We start from the raw sequence: 24,972 nt of genomic DNA on the forward strand, positions 1-24,972 counted from the left end.
GCAATAAAGTTTAACTTAAAAAATAGTGTGTCTGGATTTTCCTACACTACTAGGCACTATAATGGATTGATGGACGCTATAATAAACTAACTCTGAAGTAAATTAACTCTTCTGACTTCTTGCTCCAAATTTACTACTTAATCTATGCTGTCTCGCATACAAATGTGTCACACAATGAAAGTAACCTTGAACGCTGGTGAGATGACATGGCCTCTATAGGTACTGTTGGAAAATTCTTCATTAGTCTGGGGAACCCAGAATCAAATCCTGCATGAGTGCTGGCTTCCGATCGACTACGCTTGACAAACCTCCTTCCCAGAGATGCCACCACAGTTTCAAAAGTGGTGTGGGAAAAATGTATTTTCTGTGGCCTGGAGTTTTTCCTGCTCTCATGTCCTGGTCAGGTAAAACTCTGGGTCCTATTCATTGGCTTTGACAGGGTCCAACGTAAAAAAAAATTCTCACTGGCCCGACCAGGCCTGTTGGCTAAAAATATACTGTCCCCAACAGAATTTCTACTATCCCGACATTGTGTCGTTTTTAATGCATTGGGGTCATGCAGGGCCTGTTGATTGGCATGGTTTCTCTCTATATTCAGTTATTAATCGGCTATATTTGGTTATTATGATGTGTATTAAAAGGCTATGTAATATAATTTAACAGTGGTGTAGGCAGGGCCGATAGATTGGCATGGTTTCTCCCTATATTCAGCTGTTATAAGGCTACATTATGATATATATTATAAAGGCTGTGTAATATAATTTAACAACGTAAGTCTTGATTCTATTCTTTAGAATTGAATTGTATTAATTACATTCATTTTGTTTCTAAAGTATGTTATTTTGTGAAGATGTTTTTTACATGTCAACATAGGAGGCTGACCAGGTCATAGCACCATCTCTGCTTCTTCTCTGGTTTGAAATTATGTTATTACTTGTATTGATAAGAAGAAACACTGTGCAGCCCTTTTCATTGAAGTGTCTAAGGCTTTTGACACTATGGATTACTCATTCAGAGGCTTTGTAGCTGGTGTTAAAATTATTTAACGGACAGAATGCAATGTGTATTTACTGATGGTGTTAAATCAGGTTTTCTGGACACAACAAAGGGTGTTCCACAAGGATCGATTCTTGATCCAGTTATTTTCATTATTTACATGAACAATATTGGTTTATCTAATAAATAATGTACCTGTACTTGTATGCCGATGACACTGTTGTGATTGTTATTTCCCCCACGGATGACCAAGCTGTTTCAGAGTGTTGGGTTCTTATTTTTCAGAGTAAATAAACCACGGACACTAGAGAAGCTTTAACCCAGTTTATTCTTCCCAAAGGTTCTGTACAGCTGAAAACAGACAGCAAAAGACTTCAGACTTCACCGTTTATATGCATCCTATTAAGACACTCCCCTTTCTCTCCAATCCTTACATGTTATGGCTCTACAGGAAGCTAATAAAGAGGGTAACAGGATTCCAAACATTTAGTACTTTCTTAATAGAATCTGTCCTCACCTCCTGACCTCAACCCCTCTTTCATCTAATACACAGATGTCCATCTGTCTCCCCTGTATCAACACACTCTCCTCCATCAAACACATTCCAAAGCCTTCTTCTTTCTTCTTTCTTCTGAGAACCATTAACTTCTAACATAACCCAGTCTCTTTCATTTTCTATCATTCATTAAATATCTCAATGTTCAAAGTTTAGCCAATTCCAACAAGAGCTACAGTCTGCATTTGTTGCTTTCCAGAAAATCTTTGTTGAACTTAAATGGGTACTTAATGCAGATAAAACCAAGTGTACAGTATGTTGTTTTCCAAAACACTTAAAAAAGTCTGATGATTTAGTTATTTGGACCTTGGATGGTGCCCACATTGATCGGGTCCCAGCTTATTAATATCTGGGCATCTGGATAAACAAAAATCATACAGAGATCATAGATCCATGTGAATGGCACCAAGTTCTCCTCTGAGGACACATTTCAGATACTGTAGATACCAAACATGGATATTACTGTAACACACATTTCAATAGTCATTCATCTGGGTACTGTAACAGAGACATTTTGTCCTCTTGACAGAGGAAGGGAGGACTGGCCCCTACAAGAATCTTTGTGTTTTGGGCCATTTGCCATATGGCCCCAGGTGACATAAAGCACACATTTGATTGCAGGGCCTACGACATCTTAAAGTAAGATATAAGGTTCACAAAAGGTCAATCAATCACATTTATTTTATAAAGCCCTTTTTACATCAACAGTTGTCTCAAAGTGATTTACAGATACCCAGCCTAAAACCCCAAAGAGCAAACAATGTAGAGGCAGAAGCACAGTGGCTAGGATAAACTCCCTAGAAGGCAGAAACCTAGAGAGGAACCAGGCTCACGCGGCCATGAACGGCAGATATACTTTCAAGACGTTCAAACTTTCATAGATAACCAGCAGAGAGAGATAAAAAACCGATGGCTGTAGAGGACAAACACTTCAACGCTTCAAGATTCAATATCAGTTGGCTTTTCATAGTCAGGCATTCAAAGTGGAGTGGAGTGGATCACATTACCATACAGCCTCGTTCAACAACATGTACGGGGGCCTGTGATTTATTGTTGAGCGCCACCATTAACGCTTCCATCTTTTTGTTCTGTTCCTCAGCCTGCTGCTTGTAGCCATCCAGCAGAGCCTTCTGATTCTGGGTATTGGCGTCCCTTTCCAGTTGATTATTCTTCTTTATCTCCTCGATCTCTTGCCTCATTAGCTCAGCCTTCTCCTTATGGCCCTTCTCCAGGAGATATTTCTGCTCCTGCATCCTGCGGTCCAGGGTCCTGTTGAACTCCTGCTGCTGTTGCTTCCTCTCTTCCTCCATCTTCTCTTCCATCTCCCTCAAGTACTTCTCCTGGCCCCTGCTAATGTTCTCAATGGTGCGCTCCATCTCTGCCTGTTTCTCCTTGGATGCTTCCTTCTCCTGCTCCAGCTCAGCTGTTTTCATCTTCTCAGCTGGAAGAGCCAAGGAGAGAGATAAATAAGTAGGAAAACTGGATAACTCATTTTCTCATACAGATTCATACACATTAAAACCCTCTAGAGTCTATTGGCGCAACGGTGCTTCAATCTAAGTAACATAATAACAAAAATACCTATTAAAATCTGGCAGTTATAGCTAGAGATATGTATTTTTGCATTGGGCTACGTCTCAATCCACCACAACCACCTATGTCGCCGATCCGCAACAGAAGATGGAAAGGGGCAGAGCTACTGCGCTGTTTGTCAGACATCCCGCAAATCGTTCTTCTCATGCACGCTGACTTCGGTCACCAGTTGTACTGTGTTTTCTCAGACACATTGGTGTGGCTGGCTTCCGGGTTAAGAAAGCAGTGTGTCAAGAAGCAGTGCGGATGTTTCGAAGGACACTTGGCTCTCGACCTTCGCCTCTCCCGAGTCCATATGGGAGTTGCAGCGATGGGACAAGATTGGATATCAATTGGATATCATGAAATTGGTGGGAAAAAGGAAAAACATCTCAATTTGATTTTAAACAAAAAATGCTAAATTATACAAATTGTAAATAGGATAATTTGACATAGTCAGTGTCACCCCAAACAGATTTTTGTGAGACTTGTGGACGTGACTGCATAGCAACGTAAATTAAGGTTGGGTTTGTTTCACGCCTACCCACAGCTGGCAGCAATCAGTTAATCATCAATTCAGAGTGCAGCTGCTTGAGACCCGGTCATAATGTTCAATTTGGGTTGACTTTGGATATCCCTATAGGGACAGTTAGTTGAGCACCAGATTGCTATACAGTACCTTCAGAAAGTATTCATACCCCTTGTTGTTGCTTTGCCACATTTTTTGCAGTATTACTTTAGTGCCTTGTTGCATACAGGATTTATGTTTTGGAATATTTTTATTTTGTTCAGGCTTCCTTCTTTTTACTCTGTAAATTAGGTTAGAATTGTGGAGTAACTACAGTTTTCTCCCATCACAGCCATTAAACTCTGTAACTGTTTTAAAGTCACCTTAAGCCTCATGATGAAATCCCTGACCGGTGTCCTTCCTCTCCGGCAACTGAGTTAGGAAGGACGCCTGTATCGTTGTAAAGACTGGCTGAATTGATACACCATCCAAAGTGTAATTAATAACTTTACCATGGGAATAGGGATATTCCATTTCTGCATTTATTATTTTTATTTTATTTTATTTATTTTATTTTATTTTTATTATTTTATCTACCAATAGGTGCCGTTCTTTGCGAGGCATTGGAAAATCTCCCTGGTCTTTGTGGTTCAATCTGTGTTTGAATTTCACTGCTCGACTGAGGGACCTTACAGATAATTGTATGTGTGGGGTACAGAGATGAGGTAATCGTTCAAAAATTGAGTTAAACACTATTATTTAGGCTTGCCATAACAAAAGGGTTGAATATTTACTGACTCAAGACATTTCAGCTTGTAATGTTTAATTAATTTGTGACCGATGTTAAAACCATAATTCAACTTTGACATTGTGTGTAGGCCAGTGACAAAACATCTGAATATAATCAATTTTAAATTCAGGCTTAAACACAGCAAAATGTGGAAAAAGTCAAGGAGTGTGAATACATTCTGAAGGCTCTGTAAATAAAATCTGATTTGCTTTGATTTTAATTCTTCTTTCAAAATAGTAAATACTAACTAAATGCTTATTTGTCAAATCTGCCATTTATATGTTCTGATGGCAACCAATAATACAATCCAATTTGGATATATTTGGTTATTTTTACTCCATAATATTTAGAAGTTGTCATTTTGGGCGGGGCCTGTCATTACGGCGGGGCCACTGGTCTTATTTGCATCTTCCGAATGTTAGCCTACCACAGTAGATTTTATAATTTTATAATTGGAAGTAAAAAAAAGATTGAGGTGTGGCTTACCTTGGATTTTTTTCTCATTTTCCGTCAGTTTTTTGTCAGCTTGCAGGATGGAGTTGGACTCTGCACTCTTTCCCTTCAGGAACTGCTCCAGAACCTCCTCAGCCTGCAGAAAACATGCCTTTTAGATATTTGCATTGATTTTGATTCAAACCGTAACCAGGTGACTGAGATTAGTTGAAATGTTTAATTGGTCATTACTGACTAATGATGGATGTTTTTGATTCTCTAATACACAACGTTGTTGATGTTGTTTGGATTCTAGCTCTTACTCTGACTCCTTTGTTGGGCTCAGCCCGGTACTGTGCCACTATGCTGTCATGGTGATTGCAGTAAAGCTCATAGCCTCCTGGTGTGGCGTATGTCCCCTCCTTCATCCCCTGATCCATCTGAGCAGACAGATTCTCCAGAAGGGCCTTGCACTTCTTCTCTGAGGCATCCTTGTTTTGTTTGAAAAGGTCGGCGGAGTGGTTACTAATGGCCTCCTAAAAGATTTATTGGGAATTTTCAGAATCAGGTGTGTAGAATAAGATAAAAGATCAGACAATTATAGAAAGACAGTTCTAGAAAAGGTTTATTGCAGCATGCTAACATTGGAGAATACAGTATACACCAAATGAGAAACACAGCAGCTATAAGTCCACCTCGATACAATAACACATTGCAGATCAGAATGGTCTCTAAGAAGCAACATTTTACAGAGTACAAGGTCAGGTTGACCTTCAGCTGACACCAGCTTCAGACATGTAAACCCAGTTATGAACTGACACTAGCTTCAGACATGTGAACCCCGGTATGAACTGACACTAGCTTCAGACATGTGAACCCCGGTATGAACTGATACTCGCTTCAGACATGTGAACCCCGGTATGAACTGACACTAGCTTCAGACATGTGAACCCCGGTATGAACTGACACTAGCTTCAGACATGTGAACCCCGGTATGAACTGATACTCGCTTCAGACATGTGAACCCTGGTATGAACTGACACTAGCTTCAGACATGTGAACCCCGGTATGAACTGACACTAGCTTCAGACATGTGAACCCCGGTATGAACTGATACTCGCTTCAGACATGTGAACCCTGGTATGAACTGATACTAGCTTCAGACATGTGAACCCTGGTATGAACTGACACTAGCTTCAGACATGTGAACCCCGGTATGAACTGACACTAGCTTCAGACATGTGAACCCCGGTATGAACTGACACTAGCTTCAGACATGTGAAGCCCGGTATGAACTGATACTAGCTTCAGACATGTGAACCCTGGTATGACCTGACACTAGCTTCAGACATGTGAACCCTGGTATGAACTGACACTAGCTTTAGATATGTGGACCCTGGTATGACCTGACACTAGCTTCAGACATGTGAACCCTGGTATGAACTGACACTAGCTTCAGACATGTGGACCCTGGTATGAGCTGACACTAGCTTCAGACATGTGAACCCTGGTATGAACTGACACAAGCTTCAGACATGTGAACCCCGGTATGAACTGACACTAGCTTCAGACATGTGAACCCCGGTATGAACTGACACTAGCTTCAGACATGTGAAGCCCGGTATGAACTGATACTAGCTTCAGACATGTGAACCCTGGTATGACCTGACACTAGCTTCAGACATGTGAACCCTGGTATGAACTGACACTAGCTTCAGATATGTGGACCCTGGTATGAGCTGACACTAGCTTCAGACATGTGAACCCTGGTATGAACTGACACTAGCTTCAGACATGTGGACCCTGGTATGAGCTGACACTAGCTTCAGACATGTGAACCCTGGTATGAACTGACACTAGCTTCAGACATGTGGACCCTGGTATGACCTGACACTAGCTTCAGACATGTGAACCCTGGTATGACCTGACACTAGCTTCAGACATGTGAACCCTGGTATGAACTGATACTAGCTTCAGACATGTGAACCCTGGTATGAACTGACACTAGCTTCAGACATGTGAACCCTGGTATGAACTGAAACTAGCTTCAGACATGTGAACCCCGGTATGCCAATAGTGATTAAGGGTTACATATTGGCTCCATATCTATTTAAGGCTTTTATTCAATATTGTGTTCTTTTTAATCCAAGATTAAAAATCTAATCTGAGCAGGGATTTTCACAGTAGTGTTATTTTGTCTCCAGAAGTTAATTGATTGAGGAATTGCACTGATTGGTCATATTCCACCTGGTGTCCTTGGATCCTACTGTTGTTACTGTCACTGGTGATTATCATTTTGTTGCATCAGCTAATCAATGATTTGTTCTATTGAATGGCCTTGACGATGTTAAAAATGCATTGTGTTAGAACCAGGCACAGATCTCAAATGATGACTCTTACCACCAGAGCTTTCAAGAACTCCTCATTTTCGTCTTTGAAAGATCGCTTCATGAACGTCTGTGTGGCCTCGGACTCTGAGCGAAGGTGGTTCTCTGACAGCTGATTGATGTCCACCGGGAATAAGGCCTTCACATCCTCCATTCCCTTCTGGTACACCGCCAGGCCCTCATCCACAGCAGCCTGGTTCTCAATTTTAGCCATGGCCAGCACTGCATTCTCCAGACAGGGCACATTGCCTTTGGCTATGGTCTCCACATAGGTGGTGACCAAGTGCCCCAGCACTGCAATCAGACAGGTCGGAGGAAAAATTTGAATGTTTGAATTTAGTGGCACAATACAATTCAGAATCAATATGTGTATCCATTTTCACATATTGTACTGTAGGTAGATGTCTGACTCACTCTCTCCGGTCAATGTGTGTCCCCCTATAACAGTCTTCATACGGCTTTCCTGGTAAATGAAGCTGCAGAAAGTATCTACGACCTCTCTGAAACTTTCAGAAAGCTCAGCCTCGTCCATGGAGTCCAGTCGGTGCATGTTATCAGGAGTTGTAGGGGAGGGGAACACAAAACACTTGCGTGAGGGGAAGAAGTTCCGGATGCACTCTCGCGGAACGTTGTAGTCATTGATCTTTTTACCATAACCTGAAAGATAACATTGGCATTACTGGATTTTATAGTACAAGCAGATCTTGGGTACGTCCAAATAATATCTCCTTTCTCCTCCAACCTATCAAGAGCTCTTACAGCATGAACTGGCATGTTGTCAACCGAATCAAAGGATCAGAGAATTAATCTAGTACTGAAAGCATAAGCTACAGCTAGCTAGCGCTGCAGTGCATGAAGTGTGGTTAGTAATTGACTCAAAGAGAAAGACAACAGTTAACAAATTAATCTCTTTAAAAATGAAGGAGAAGCGAAAGAGTGTATATTTTGTTGTATTTTTTCCACTTTCACTTAGCTAGTGCATGCAGCTAGTTAGTTTAGCCTACTCAAACAGCCGGCTAAAACAAAGAGGGATGCTATGGTACCTAGCTGAATGTCTATCCAACACTGGAACTCTTCCAAGGTAAGATTTTGGTTTTACTAATTTATTGCCACTGGGGCCCGCCGGTTTAACTGCTAAACTGCTTGCTGACTGTTAACTGTAACGTTCCTGTAGGAATGTAGCGGGTTTGGAAACACCTTACTTCTATTAGCTATGTTGACTATGACGTTAGCTAATATGGTGACAATGATGTAGACTGTGTGTAGTAGTTAGCAGTTATGATATGAAGGTTTGGCTTGGATTTTTTTTTGTCTGGTCACAGACAGCTGATGTGTTGTGCACTGAAGTCTACAAGTGAAGGGAAAAGGTGAGAGGAGGAGAGAGTGTAGACGTGAGAAGGAATTATATATATATATGAGCAAAATGATCATGCTGTTTGTATGTGGCTGCGATGAAAGTGAACTGTGTTTGCGTGTGATCAGGGGTGTATTAATTCCGCCGATTCTGTTGAAAAACATTTCTTAAGCTTTCTGCCAATATGAGATATGTCTCCTGGGAAATGTTCTTGTTACTTACAACCTCATGCTAATCGTATTAGCCTATGTTAGCTCAACCGTCCCATGGAAGGGACACCGATCCTGAAGAAGTAATTAAACTGGGTGAATGGAATATGAATGACAGTCATCCAATATGCTGTAATAGAAATAAGGCCATGTTCATGAAAAAAAAGAATCATCCTCCCTCATCTTAAACGTCACCGACCACCGCTGTTTCATTCATCTGCTTGCTCTTATATGTAACCTCACATTGAAGTGTTTTACCATGCTCTTTTCAGGACAACCATGTCTACATGTAGAACAACAATTTGACATAAAGTGTTGCATTTGTGAGTTTTATTGCAAATGTAAAAAAATAAAAAACACGGTCCGCCTTAAGAGAAACCTGACTAAAAATGAATTTATAAAAATGCTGTAAGTCCAGAAATTGTTTGCTTAGTGGGAAATGAATATCCAACTACCCAGTAATAACTGTGTGGAGTTTGGAGTTTGTGACAGCAACTATGTGATCTTATTACAGTATTATAGACACTATGTCCTGGGTTTTACTATGATCTTCTATGTAGAAGAACCCCTTACAGTATTATAGACACTATGTCCTGGGATTTCCTATGATCATCTATGTAGAAGAACCCCTTACAGTATTATAGACACTATGACCTGTGATTTCCTATGATCTTCTATGTAGAAGAACCCCATACAGTATTATAGACACTATGTCCTGGGATTTCCTATGATCATCTATGTAGAAGAACCCTTTAGCTTCTAACGACTCTTGTGTAGCTTACATGTGTGTATTTGTGAGTGTCTCAGCTTTTCATATTGGGGTCATAATAGTCTGTAGCTCAAACTGTTCAGACATTACAGACGTTTTTTGTGAGAACTGTTTTCGGGATCCGCCCTTGTCACACAAACTCCACTCTATCTCAGCCCCCACACAGGTTAATGGTTGGTATCTGCGGATACAGAAGGAATAGACGAATCCGATGCAAAAAAATACGTATGTAGCTCAACACACAATGTTTAAAAGGGGTTGAAGGTAATAAATCACGCCGGTGTGATTGTGGGACTCAAAGGGAGTCCCTACCCGCGCCCCCACCCGGCTCCTGTGTCGCCAGTTAGGGTGAGGCTACTTGAAGAGAGAGGGCGGCCAGATTTTGTGGGTACCCCCTGCTGCCTGTGTCTGCCTCGGTCAAGCACCGTTTGCCTCTATTCCCAGACATGTTGATGAACGGTCCGGTCCCACCCCAGTAAACCGTTTCCTACTTGGACTTTCGAGACTGGGCTAGCTAAACAAGCACTGCATATAACTATCTATTCCTACCTGCCCACGGTGGAGTTGCTGGGGTAGCTCTCTTGTTAAGAATACGTAGCGTAAAGTCGCTTGGTTATTCTAAATAGATACTTCGGTCAAAGATGCTAGCTAGCCTACCTTGTCAAAGCCCTTTTTGCTTCACGCAGGTTATACAGTTTCATAGAAGCACTACGTATGTTGGAAGCTTGTCTATGTTTAATGTTCCCCCCTTTGTTACCCCACGTTCCACGGTGTCAATGGGGTTCAGGGGCTAAATCAATCTCTCCAGGGTGAGAGTGAGAAGTTGGGTATTTGTCCACAAAGGGGTGCCCCTCCCCCATAGGTGGCTCATTACTGAGATTCATTGCTGATCCCTGCCTGTAGCTCACTGGCCTCTGGTGTCTAGTGATACATGTTATGGTCTCTATAGGTGATTAGTTGTTGGTAGCGGAGTTGAGGGAACGAGCAGGGTTGGACACTATTATCCCACACAAAGTTTCTGTGGTTCATATGAGCCCACAAATGAGCTGTCTGTCTCCAGCTCAACACTTTGCATTCCTGGGAATTAGATTAAATTACAATTCGCCCGGTCTGTTACAACAGCTGTCTGTCCCATTCCCAGCTATGTTACAAGGTATTTTGTCATCAGTACCTATGACTGGTCAGTAGGGTAACCTCCATGATAAGGCTTTTTACCTAGGTCTGTTTGTAAAGCATGCGTTCCAGCGCTGGGTGCCAGCCGGTTGCCAGAACGCATCTTACCACCTAAACCGAGTGAGGCTCGTCACTGATCTCCGGAGCCTGTGTACCCAGAGAGGACCAGGCTTTAGGCAAACTTTGGCACATGAACACAGGTTTTTCAACTGGTTCCACAGTGTTCACGGGTGTAAAAAGTGTTGTGTCTCCCACATATGAGTTAGATGAAGTGTCCCATCTCCACGTTCAGACACACAGTTGTTAAGAGTGGTGGAAGAATCTCTCCCAGTCCCAGAATTTCATTGGCCTTGTCAGGCGTGATTGTAGATCCTTCAACCAAAGTCGCGAGAGTGTGACTCCCCATAGTATGTTGTACTCCTTCAGGGAACAGTAGTTATACTCATAATGCTACGCTTTGCATCATACCGTGGTATATTGTCTGATATACACACAGCTGGAATGCTGTTTGAGCCAATCAGCATCTAGGTCTCAAACTACCTGGTTTTATAATAATCAATATCACCTTTCTTGAGTTGCAGGGAATTCTCCAGGTACTGGTCTGGAGTGATTTCTCCACCGTCGATCTCGAGCTGTAGAGTGAAATCTCTGACGGTCCACACAAAATTAGGAAAGAACTGCATAAACTGGGTGCCCTCTCCTTCCTCCTCATTGTCAGTGGTAGACTTCACCTTGATCCTCTCTGTCAGCTCGTTCACATATCTATAGGACCGGTTGAGGATTGATACAGGAGTTCCCATAGCTCATGTCAATGTCATGCACAGTTTGCGTACAGGGGCTTGAATTTCAGGGAAGTTACAAACAAGCAAAAAAACAAACAAAACAAGTAATTTTCAGTTTAGATTTAAATTGACACAGTAACGTCATTTGCTTGAAAGTCACAGACATTGCTTTTAGTCAACACCAGCTCTTCATGTTCACCAAAGCTAAGAATCAATCACGGGAACCGGCATCCTGAGATTTCTCAAGCCCTTTACAGTTTCCAGAGAAAAAAAATTCTGCGTAGTACTGATAAACACGACATATGGAACTTGCATATAGCATATTTAATTAAATGGAACATATTTAGTTGGCGAATTATGAACATTTAAATTCTCTACCATATCAATGATTAGGTCTAGCCTACAATTAAATAATGTTAAAAATATACATACAAATTCATGAAAATGTCCATCACAATTAGCTAGGCTACCACTAATATAGCTGAGATGACTGTCAAAAGCCTAACAAACAAGCAAACTATCATATCAAATACCACAACAGATTATGTCCACAAGATGCCACAGAATGGAGCCAAATGTTGACCCAAAAGGATACTGAAGCTTCTCCACAGCATCATTATCGATGGTCCCTCGACTGTTGTAGACCAGAGTACTGCTTAACAGAATGGCCAGGGAGAAGATCCAGGCATCATTCTTAGAATCCCCCTGAAATAAGTATGACAACATGTATTGGATCTCTAACTATGTAATCATCTCATTTAAAATATGAGCGTGCAGATATGTGATCACTGTGCTTTGTTGGTAAATGAAGGAATGTGAACATTTAATGTGGATTGTAAAGAGATTGAACTTTGACCCCCACCTTCTCCACGTCCCCCAGCCCCTCTGTATCCAGCAGCACCAGGGTGTGGTCTGTTTTTTCAGGATGAGGGACACACCAGATCCAGATGCCCTTAGTCTTGGACTGGATGGTGGCTCCAAGGGCAAAACCTAAATGAACACAGATTATTGAGGACATTTACAGTACAAATATTAAACCAGCCTATAAGACTGTTACAGAGCTGGACCAGAGCTACCGCAGACCAGAACTAGCTAGCTACTAGCTACGCCCTAGACCAGTTAGTTGGTGTGGACCAGAACTAGCTAGCTACTAGCTACGCCCTAGACCAGAGTTAGTTAGTGCGGACCAGAACTACTGCAGACCAGAGTTAGGGGGGAGGGGAAGATAGATGCCCCATTTTATGGGACAAAAAGTATTGGGACAAATTCACTTCGAAGTAAATGCTAATTAAAGTATTGTGTCATATTTGAGTCACTTTTGTTGTAAATAAGAATAGTATATGTTTGTAAACACTTTTACATTAATGTGGATGCTACCGTGGTTGCACATAGTCCTGAATGAATCGTGAATAAGGATGAGTGAGGAAGTTCATACATGCTAACCTCTAACCATTACAATAACAGGGGAGGTTAGCATTTCATATCATACCTCCAAGACATGCTAACTTCTCACCATTACAATAGAGTGGAGGTTAGCATTTCATATCATACCTCCAAGACATGCTAACTTCTCACCATTACAATAGAGTGGAGGTTAGCATTTTTGGGGGGGTAGGATATTTGCAATCATCATTATTCACGATTTATTCAGGACTATCTGTAATCATGGTAGCATCCACATTAAGGTAGATGTGTGTAGAAACATATTATTTTCTTATTTACAATAAAAGTAACTAAAAAAAAAATCACTATGCATTATTTACCATTACTTTCCATTAAGCACAAAATAATCTGAAATGCAACCTAGTCAGTTGTACAACTGAATGCATTTAACTGAGATGTGTCTTCCTTATTTAATAATCCAACCCTTTACATTTTTAATTACAACCTTTGCAGACAACAGACTAACCAGGAGAAATAAAGGAGACAGGAGAACGTTTTTCAGTTTGACTTCTCTTTAAAAAGGGTTTCAAAGTTGATAAAGTAACTTTGGAAGCTAGCAGATTTCATTATTTACCAACAACAGCTGCAAATTCCAATAAAACAATATGTTTTAAATTCACGTTCCTATCATGAATCTAGTAAATACGTTTTGGGGTTGAGTGCAGCATTTATTTTGTTAATTAAGGGAGATGGAGATGACAGGTTATGATGTTGACCATGGTGATTTTTATTATTATTGTTATTTTTCTTTCTCAAAGGAAAGAGAAAGATAATTTTAGATCTGTAAGGAAATTATTTTCATGACATATATATATGTACACACACACACTATACTTTATATAGCTAATATACTTTATATAGCTTATTTTATTTGATTTATTTCACCTTTATTTAACCAGGTAGGCAAGTTGAGAACAAGTTCTCATTTACAATTGCGACCTGGCCAAGATAAAGCAAAGCAGTTCGACACATATAACAACACAGAGTTACACATGGAGTAAAACAAACATACAGTCAATAATACAGTAGAAAAATAATTCTATATACAATGTGAGAAAATGAGGTGAGATAAGGGAGGTAAAGACAAAAAAGGCCATGGTGGCAAAGTAAATACAATATAGCAAGTAAAACACTGGAATGGTAGATTTGTAGTGGAAGAAAGTGCAAAGTAGAAATAGAAATAATGGGGTGCAAAGGAGCAAAAATAAAGAAATAAATAAATACAGTAGGGGAAGAGGTAGTTGTTTGGGCTACATTATAGATGGGCTATGTACAAGTGCAGTGATCTGTGAGCTGCTAGTGAGGGAGATAAGTGTTTCCAGTTTCAGAGATTTTTGTAGTTCGTTCCAGTCATTGGCAGCAGAGAATTGGAAGGAAAGACAGCCAAAGGAGGAATTGGCTTTGGGGGTGACCAGAGAGATATACCTGCTGGAGCGCGTGCTACGGGTGGGTGCTGCTACAGTGACCAGTGAGCGGAGATAAGGGGGGACTTTACCTTGCAGGGTCTTGTAGATGACCTGGAGCCAGTGGGTTTGGCGACGAGTATGAAGAGAGGGCCAGCCAACGAGAGCATACAGGTCGCAGTGGCGTGTAGTATATGGGGCTTTGGTGACAAAACGGATGGCACTGTGATAGACTGCATCCAGTTTGTTGAGTAGAGTGTTGGAGGCTATTTTATAAATGACAAGGATCGGTAGGATAGTCAGTTTTAAGAGGGTATGTTTGGCAGCATGAGTGAAGGATGCTTTGTTGCGAAATAGGAAGCCGATTCTAGATTTCATTTTGGATTGGAGATGCTTAATGTGAGTCTGGAAGGAGAGTTTACAGTCTAACCGGACACCTAGGTATTTGTAATTGTCCACATATTCTAAGTCAAAACTTTCCAGAGTAGTAATGCTGGACGGGTGGGAAGGTGCAGTTTGCGATTGGTTGAAGAGCATGCATTTAGTTTTACTTGTATTTAAGAGCAGTTGGAGGCCACGGAATGAGAGTTGTATGGCATTGAAGATCAAACTGGAGGTTAGTTAACACAGTGTCCAAAGAAGGGCCAAAAGTATACAGAATGGTGTCATCTGCGTAGAGGTGGATCAGAGAATCCCTAGCAGCAAGAGTGACATCATTGATGTATACAGAGAAAAGAGTCGGCCCGAGAATAGAACCCTGTGGCACCCCCATAGAGACTGCCAGAGGTCCAGACAACAGGCCATCCGATTTGACACACTGAACTCTGTCTGAGAAGTAGTTGGTGAACCAGGCGAGGCAGTCAATTCAGAAACCAAGGCTGTTGAGTCTGCCGATAAGAATGTGGTTATTGACAGAGTCGAAAGCCTTGGCTAGGTCGATGAATTACGGCTGCAGAGTATTGTCTTTTATCGATGGCGGTTTTGATATCGTTTAGGACCTTGACCGTGGCTGAGGTGCACCCATGACCAGCTCAGAAACCAGATTGCATTGCTGAGAAGGTGTGGTGGGATTCAACATGGTCGGTGATCTGTTTGTTAACTTGGCTTTCGAAGACTCTAGAAAGGCAGGGTAGGATAGATATAGTTCTGTAGCAGTTTGGGTCAAGAGTGTCCCCTCCTTTGAAGAGGGGGATGACAGCAGCTGCTTTCCAATCTTTGGGAATCTCAGACGACACAAAAGAGAGGTTGAACAGGCTAGTAATAGGGGTTGAACAGGCTAGTAATAGAAAGAAAGGGTCGAGATTGTCTAGCCCGGCTGATTTGTAGGGGGTCTAGATTTTGCAGCTCTTTCAGAACATCAGCTGACTGGATTTGGGAGAAGGAGAAATGGAGAAGGCTTGGGCGAGTAGCTGTGGGGGGTGCAGTGCTGTTGACCGCGGCCAGCCGTAGAAAAATGCTTATTGAAATGTTCAATTATCCTGTTGGGGCTAGGGGCCAGTATTTGCATGGCCGGATAAAAAACGTACCCGATTTAAACTGGTTACTACTCTTGCCCAGAAACGAGAATATGCATATAATTAGTAGATTTGGATAGAAAACACTCTTAACGTTTCTAAAACTGCTTGAATGGTGTCTGTCAGTATAACAGAACTCATATGGCAGGCCAAAACCTGAGAAGATTCCATACAAGAAGTGCCTTGTCTGACAATTTGTTCTCCTTCTGTGGCATCTCTATCAAAAATACAGCATCTCTGCTGTAACGTGACATTTTCTAAGGCTTCCATTGGCTCTCAGAAGGCGCCAGAAAGTGGAATGACGTCTCTCCAGTCTCTGGCCGAAAAACAGCAGGAGATTTTGTGAGTGGTCAGGCTGACAACAGTGACACTGGAGATGCACGTTCATGTGAATTCTAAAAAATTTTCTTTCAGCCTTTGAATGAATATAACGTCGCCCGGATGGAATATTATCGCTATTTTACGAGAAAAATAGCATACAAATTGATTTTAAACAGCGTTTGACATGCTTCGAAGTACGGTAATGGAATATTTTGAAATTTTTTGTCACGAAATGCGCTCGCGCGTCACCCTTCGGATACTGACCTGAACGCACGAACAAAACGGAGCTATTTGAATATAACTATGGATTATTTGGAACCAAAACAACATTTGTTGTTGAAGTAGAAGTCCTGGGAGTGCATTCTGACGAAGAACAGCAAAGGTAATCCAATTTTTCTTATAGTAAATCTGAGTTTGGTGAGGTCCAAACTTGGTGGGTGTCAAATTAGCTAGCCGTGATGGCCGGGCTATGTACTCGGAATATTGCAAAATGTGCTTTCGCCGAAAAGCTATTTTAAAATCTGACACCGCGATTGCATAATGGAGGTCTGTATCTATAATTCTTAAAATAATTGTTATGTATTTTGTGAACGTTAATCGTGAGTAATTTAGTAAATTCACCGGAAGTTTGCGGTGGGTATGCAAGTTCTGAACATCACATGCTAATGTAAAAAGCTGTTTTTTGATATAAATATGAACTTGATTGAACAAAACATGTATGTATTGTATAACATAATGTCCTAGGAGTGTCATCTGATGAAGATCATCATAGGTTAGTGCTGCATTTAGCTGTGGTTTTGGTTTTTGTGACATATATGCTTGCTTTGACAATGGCTGTGTGGTTATTTTTGGCAGGGTACTCTCCTGACACAATCTAATGTTTTGCTTTCGTTGTAAAGCCTTTTTGAAATCGGACAATGTGGTTGGATTAACGAGAAGATTATCTTTAAAATGGGATATAATAGTTGTATGTTTGAGAAATTTGAATTATGAGATTTTTGTTGTTTTGAATTTGCCGCCCTGCTATTTCACTGGCTGTTGAATAGTGTGTACCGCGGGTGTGAGCGCCTGGGGAATAGGAGTGGAGCTAGGCACTGCAGGGCCTGGATTCAGTTCTACGTCACCAGAGGAACAGAGGAGGAGTAGGATAAGGGTACGGCTAAAAGCTATGAGAATCGGTCATCTATGACGTCCGGAATAGAGAGTAAAAGGAGCAGGTTTCTGGGGGCGATAAAATAGCTTCAAGGTATAATGTACAGACAAAGGTATGGTAGGATGTGAATACAGTGGAGGTAAACCTAGGCATTGAGTGATGATGACAGAGATATTGTCTCTAGAAACATAATTGAAACCAGAAGATGTCATAGCATGTGTGGGTGGTTGAATTGAAAGGTTGGATAAGGTATAATGAGCAGGGCTAGAGGCTCTACAGTGAAATAAGCCAATAAACACTAACCAGAACAGCAATGGACAAGGCATATTGACATTAAGGAGAGGCATGCTTAGCCGAGTGATCATAAGGGTCCAGTGAGATTCAGACAGCTAGTCGAGCCATAGGTAGCAAGCTGGCAGAAGATGGAGGCAGGTCTGTTTTTAGCCACCTCGTGCGTTTCCGTCTGTAGATTAGTGGGGTTCCGTGTGGTAGGGGGGACCAGTCCAATTGGCAAAATAGTTGTAGTTATAGTGGCCCAAGGAAATTGTCCGAATAGACCTATTCTGTCACGTCCTGACCATAGTAAAATATTATTAGAGTAGGTCAGGGTGTGACGGGACGTTTTGTGTTTTTCTATGTTTCCTATTTCTATGTTTTAGTTCTAGTTTTTCGATTTCTATGGTTTTTTTGGGGATGATCTCCAATTAGAGGCAGCTGGTCCTCATTGTCTCATATTGGAGATCATACTTAAGTAGGGTTTTTTTTCCATCTGTGTTTGTGGGTAGCTATTTTCTGTTTAAGTCTATGTACCTGACAGAACTGTGTGCTTTCGTTTTTTCTCTTTGTTATTTTGCTTCAGTTTTTTGAGTTATAATAAAATAAAATAATGAGCAATCAACATGCTGCGCTTTGGTCCCCTCTCTACGACAGCCGTTACATATTCAGATAGCAGCCGATAAGACAGCTAACGATTAGCGGGCCGCATATGGGCGTTCAGGTTACGTCGCGATGGAGGGGCCAGTTGGATAACTCCCTCGGGCAGATAACGTCGGTAGTCCAGTCATGAAGGCCCGATGGGGCTCCGCATCGGCAGTAAAACGGGTCCGGATAGGTGATTGTAGCCCAGGAGTGGCTGATGGAACTCTTCAGCTGGCTAGCTCTGAAATAATTGATGTTAGCTCCGGGACTGACGTTAGCCAATAGTCGCTAGCTGCAAGCTCCAGTTGTAAATGTCCAGAGCCTGCGGTAGAAATCCGGGAATATGGAGAGAAAATAGGTCCGGTATGTTCTGGTCTGAGTCGCACTGTAGAAAACTGGCGATAGCTGATGACCGCCAACCGTGGCTAGCTGAACTCCAACTTTAGCCAGTGAACTGGCCAACCTCTGGCCAGCTTCTGTTGTGGATTTCAGATTTGAGGTAAATAATAAATTTGTTTTTTTATTGTTGAGGCGGGTTGCAGGAGAGTGTTTTGAGGTTGAGTTTTAGAAAAAAATATATAAAAAAATATGCGAAGAAAAGATGTAAATATATATATATATACACACGGGACACGACAAGACGAGGACATCTGACTGCTATGCCATCTTGGAATGATGAAGTAATTTACTAAATGTATTTTGTTTTCGGTAAATTGTCTGCTTTTTGTGCTTTGGATTTAGTTTACATAAGCCTATTTAACAAGAAATGTCAATATTATACAATTCCAAAGTAGTTGTCTTTTGTTTCATATTATTTCACTGTTTACTGTTCTAAGTGTCATCCTCGTTACTTTGCAGAGGCCACTAAACTGTCACGGCCATTGGAGAGGCCACTAAACTGTCACGGCCATTGGAGAGGCCACTAAACTGTCACGGCCATTGGAGAGGCCACTAAACTGTCACGGCCATTGGAGAGGCCACTAAACTGTCACGGCCATTGGAGAGGCCACTAAACTGTCACGGCCATTGGAGAGGCCACTAAACTCTCACGGCCATTGGAGAGGCCACTAAACTGTCACGGCCATTGGAGAGGCCACTAAACTGTCACGGCCATTGGAGAGGCCACTAAACTGTCACGGCCATTGGGGAGGCCACTAAACTCTCATGGCCATTGGAGAGGCCACTAAACTGTCACGGCCATTGGAGAGGCCACTAAACTGTCACAGCCATTGGAGAGGCCACTAAACTGTCACGGCCATTGGAGAGGCCACTAAATTGTCACGGCCATTGGGGAGGCCACTAAACTGTCACGGCCATTGGAGAGGCCACTAAACTGTCACGGCCATTGGAGAGGCCACTAAACTCTCACGGCCATTGGAGAGGCCACTGAACTCTCATGGCCATTGGAGAGGCCACTGAACTCTCATGGCCATTGAAGAGGCCACTAAACTGTCACGGCCATTGGAGAGGCCACTAAACTCTCATGGACATTGGGGAGGCCACTAAACTCTCATGGACATTGCTTATTTGTTTGCATTGTGTGTGTGCTTCACACCTACTATGTGAGTCACTGTACAGATGAAGTCCAGGCTTGGTGTTTTTACTTTACAGTGATGTTGTTTTGTAAACTTAGTCAACTGTAATTCTGTGTGTCTTACAACAATATATCCCTTTATTTGATTCACTATAGAGTGGAGGATGCAGAGGATTTGGATGATGACATTTGGGAGCCACCCCTCCCCAACAAGCTGCTTTCTGTGAAATGGAATGACATTAGGGAAGTAACCATGCTCACCACACAGCATAAGGCATTCAATAACTACCATGCTTCAAGGAGGGTGAAAAAGGAAGAATGTCCCCATTCCTGTTTCTGTGAAGGACTGCAATGCCAGCATGGGGGTGTGTCAACCTATCTGATGCTCTGATAGGCTACTACCAGGTCCTCCATAAGACCAGGAAGTGGTATAAGACTTTTTTTTTTACCACTTTGTGGACATTGCTACAGTAAATACTTTCATTCTCCACAAGCAAATGGCCAAAACAAAAAGTCAAACCCCTCTCTCCCAGTTGGCCTTCCGAGAGCAGCTGGTGTGGGAAATGGCTGAATTGGGGTCCCAAAGCAACCTCACAACCATCACAAGACCCCCACTCAAGGTGAGTGCCACTATCCAACACACATGCCAAAAGACAAAAAGAAAGAACTGCAAGCATTTCACTAAACACAGACAGGAAAAAAGGGTGCAATGCCAGATCTTCTGTCCGAAATGCCAGTTCTCTTTTTGTTTCCTGTCAGAGAGAGAGACTGTTTCAAAGACTAACACAACATGCACAAGCTACAATGAAAGTGAAATCTAATCATCTACACCTGGGATGTAAAACAAACACGAACGCCATTTTGTAAATAGTTTAGCTTATGTCTATTTTTGCACTTTTTTTAGTGAAGGACACATGTGTAACCAATTTTGTGTTTCATAAGACATGTTGATATATTTGTTTATGTATATCTGTTGCTTTTATATTGTTTTTGTGAACAGTTCATTTGTATGGGGAGCCAATACATTGGATAGGCCTAGGCTAAACGTTCAGGCACTTTGGAAAGGTTGAAAAACCATTTGGATATCCCTTGTACGTCCTCTGACACCAGCACAACGTTTGAGAGAGGTTGGTGTTGTAGAAATGTAGTTTTTATACTGAACAATAACTTTTGGGCACATCCAGTGTGCAAAAACAGTGCAATTACCACATTCAGACAATTTTGAAAGGTTTAAAGGGCACATGAATGTACCCTGGATAACCCATAATACCACCACAGTTTGAGTGAGGTTCTGCCCCTGAACAAGGCAGTTAACTCACTGTTCTCTGGTCGGCCGTCGTTGTAAATAGGAATTTGTTCTTAATGTAACTGTATTGCTTCCGTTCCTCTCCTCGCCCCTACCTGGGCTCGAACCAGGGATCCTCTGCACACATAGACAACCGCCTCCCACGAAGCATCGTTACCCATCGCTCCACAAAAGCCATGGCCCTTGCAGACCAAGGGGAACAACTACTTCAAGGTCTCAGAGCGATTGACGTCACCGATTGAAACGCAATTAGCGCACACCCCGCTAACTAGCTAGCCATTTCACATCGGTAACATTAACTGACTTGCCTAGTTAAATAAAGGTTAAATAAACATTTTAAATATGGTAGAAATATGGTAGAAATTTGGTTTTTATACTGAACAAATAGCATTTAGAGATTACAGATATGTAATAGCACTGGAATTTTCACATTTACAGACATATGCCCATTTGGAGAGGTTTAGGGACACTTGGAAACGTCCCGTGACCACACCTGACACCACTTACTAAAACATCTGCCCATTTCTAGTTGTTGGGTCTATCAATCCCATTTTGTTTCTGATATTGTTCACATGATGTGGACGCCTTCTGATGTGTTTCCAGCTCTGGGAATCAATAATTCACTTATAGCTTGTCAATGAAAGATGACTTTCAAAATAAAAAATAAACGGTTATTTTGTGTGTGCTTGATCTTGTGTATTCTGAACTATGTAACTCCTATCTATCTTATGATAATTTCCCCATAATCTCCCAGATCTATTCTTTCCAAATATACCAACTTTTGGCATGTCAGACTCATCTAATTACACATGAAAAGCAGTTACTTTTGGGTATGTCTATTTTGGCGGAAATCAAACATTTGCCATTACATCTAAGAGGTTAAGCACAGATAATGTTTTTCTGCCATACAAAGATTGTATGAGTTTCAAGAATCCCTGTCCTACTATGTTTCTACAGTTATTACTGTGTAGTTACAAAGTAGTAGGGGAAACAATGTACAGTGTTACTAAAAAAGACTTAGAGGCACAGATGATGTCAAAACCTGTTTGTAAAGAAAGATATATTTGTCTCTCACCACTTCTCTTCTGAGCCAGCTGGTTCATGAGGTAGGACTTGCCGGTGCGATACAACCCAACCACAGACACAACAACGACTTTCTGTTTCAGTCCCATCAGGTAGGCCATGGCCTCTGCTTCAACGCAAAGCTCTCCGTCGGCGTTTTTAACGAGGCACATTGGGGAGTCCATGGTCAAGTGGATTCACAAGATCGCTTAAAAGTAAATGGTTGATACACGTTCATCATCATTAATGCTTATTTGACCTCTATGATGCTATTCCTTGTCGTGTCAATAGCAAGTACAACACATTTTAACATCATAAACTATTTTACTTCCAATAATGATATGTAACAATAATAAATAGTAAATAGTTTGACAGCAACTAAAGCCAAACTTCTAATGCAGGGATCTCTTGCTCCAGTCCAGTAGTGACTGGTTCTTTAGGCTTGTATATTAATCCAGCACTAACATGCCTGATTCAAAATATCAAGGTACAGGTTTGATACAGGTTTGTTAGTGCTTTTGGTGTGTGTCATGAGAACATGAGAACAATACTACAGACAAATCAGGGTCGGGAATGCAGCTGATAGAGAAACTCTGAAGAATACAGATCACGAAGGAACGCCTGGGGCAAAAATTTTTTATTAACGTCTTCATAAATCTACAACAGAGTTGTTCAGTTTGGTATATTTAGTTCAAGCAATAGGAAAGTGGTCGCTGAGATCATTTGTAAAGACACCACTGGCCAAGTACTTAAGGAGACAATTTGTCAGGATTAGGTCAACCAGCGAAGAGTTTGAATATCTGTGGGTTTGGAAATCAGAACTCAGGTTAAAGTCAGGCTTGATACTCACATATACTCGTAGTTTCACTGAGAGTCAAGGATCCTCTGCAAACCAATTTGGCAAAATAACCAAGCAGCAGGCTATTTAAAGGCTGCAGACACTGAAAGTGAAAGTGACCTCCTGTCTGGTGAAACTCATTCATTACCTAAGTACTACAAGAATGCAGTTTAACAGGACCTACCTCCGATTCCCAGTTGCTTTTATTCATGAGTGCCAATGGAACTGTACAATGTACTAAAGTACAATGCCTTCTAACAACAAGGGCTTATCAAGAAAAACCTTGATAAGCCCTTGGATAAGGACTAATTCGAGGCAAAAAGGAGTTGGAGCACTAAACAACAAAGACCGAGATTAATTTCTTATTTGCTCAGTTTGAATCCATTGTTAGTGTCAAGAGAGGAGAGGTGAATAGTCTATATGTCACGACCGTGGAGAGACGGACCAAGGCGCAGCGTGATTGGAGTTCCACATCTTTATTAAGTGAAACTTAAAACAAACCAAGACACAAACAACGACCGTGCAGCACTGAGGTGCTACATGCACTCTCTCAAAAACAATATCCCACAAAGCAGGTGGGAACAGGGAACCCTTAAGTATGATCCCCAATTAGAGACAACGAACATCAGCTGCCTTTAATTGAGAACCATACCAAGATCACCAACATAGAATATATATAACTTAGAACACCCCCGAGTCACGCCCTGACCTACTACACCATAGAGAACCAAGTGCTCTCTATGGTCAGGGCATGACACTATAGGGCGAGTAAGACTAGAATATAGACAGTAAAGAAAAATACCTTCTGTGGTTATATCCACGGGGCGGGACGATTTAGGGTCATGAAATGTGGTCTAGTTGTAGGGCGGATGGGTGGCAGTCTGTTTGAATAAATAGAAAATAATCCATAAAAAATCCATAAATGAATCATCATTGTTGTGTAATTTATATCTATAGATTTTATCCTTCATTATTTTTTATCTATCTGGCATTAGTGTTTAAGCCTAAACTTTAGGGCCTAATTTTACGCACACCAAATGGCCTACACGAAAATCCTTTTGTGAATGATTGATACAAGTTAATCCTCATTAATACTTAAATATTTGTCACGTCCTGACCAGTAAAGGGGTTATTTGTTATTATAGTTTGGTCAGGATGTGGCAGGAGGTATTTGTTTTATATGGTTTTGAATGTGTGTTTATGTAGAGGGGCGTTTGATTTATGTTTCCGGGGTTTTTGGTTTAGTTCTATATTGTATGGTTCTATGTCTGTTTCTAGGGTGTTTATTTCTATGTTTAGTAAATGAGATTGGGGCCTTCAATTGGAAGCAGCTGGTTATCGTTGCCTCTGATTGAAGGTCCTATAATTAGGAGTATGTTTGTTTTGGGTATTGTGGGTAGTTGTTCTTAGCATAGCTGTGTGTTGCCTGCAAGACTGTTTGTCGACCGGTTTCTTGGTTTTTTGGGGGGGTGAATAAAAATGAGCATTCACCTACCCGCTGCGCCTTGGTCCAATTCATACGACGGCCGTGACAATATTAAATATTTGAGAACTAAATATTAAATCCCCCAAATAAACCCTCACACATCTTTCTTGTGCCCATTGCAAAATACAAGGCCTGGTGTTCACTATCAAGGCCTGGTGTTCACTATCGATGTCTGGTGTCCACTATCAAGGTTTGGTGTTCACTATCGAGGCCTGGTGTTCACTATCAAGGCCTGGTGTTCACTATCAAGGCCTGGTGTTCACTATCAAGGCCTGGTGTTCACTATCAAGGTCTGGTGTTCACTATCAAGGCCTGGTGTTCACTATCAAGGTCTGGTGTTCACTATCAAGGTCTTATCCTATTGGAGGCTTTCATTCCAACCAAGCACTAACACACTATTCAAATATTTAACGGACGACTGAACTTCCTGATTTGGCCTCGTTTTTCACCAATGCTCATTAACAAA

General features: G+C 41.5%; 1 protein-coding gene across 1 annotated transcript; it reads right to left on the reverse strand.

Annotated features, from left to right (window-relative positions):
* Positions 1-1,305: 1,305 nt before the first annotated feature.
* LOC145862585 (guanylate-binding protein 1) lies at positions 1,306-23,155 on the reverse strand. The gene is made up of 10 exons (XM_082967235.1): positions 23,033-23,155; positions 22,196-22,390; positions 12,391-12,518; positions 12,124-12,233; positions 11,312-11,508; positions 7,656-7,898; positions 7,255-7,535; positions 5,178-5,390; positions 4,909-5,011; positions 1,306-2,993 (listed from the first exon to the last, which is right to left on the reverse strand). Exons 2-10 carry the CDS (start codon positions 22,365-22,367, stop codon positions 2,551-2,553), a joined length of 1,890 nt encoding a protein of 629 aa, XP_082823361.1. The 5' UTR covers positions 22,368-22,390; positions 23,033-23,155; the 3' UTR covers positions 1,306-2,550.
* Positions 23,156-24,972: the final 1,817 nt, after the last annotated feature.

Source organism: Salmo salar, chromosome 21 (genome assembly GCF_965601325.2).
Source record: "Salmo salar chromosome 21, fSalSal1, whole genome shotgun sequence".
Lineage (NCBI taxonomy): Eukaryota > Metazoa > Chordata > Actinopteri > Salmoniformes > Salmonidae > Salmo > Salmo salar.

Bases quoted from the DNA above. Each gene is read 5' to 3' on its own strand.
- LOC145862585 (XM_082967235.1), bottom strand. From the start codon at position 22,367: ATGGACTCCCCAATGTGCCTCGTTAAAAACGCCGACGGAGAGCTTTGC. The intron at 12,234-12,390 runs GTGGGGGTCAAA...TACTTATTTCAG, and splicing joins GGCTGGGGGACGTGGAGAAG to GGGGATTCTAAGAATGATGC. The intron at 5,391-7,254 runs GTAAGAGTCATC...TAAATCTTTTAG, and splicing joins AGTTCTTGAAAGCTCTGGTG to GAGGCCATTAGTAACCACTC.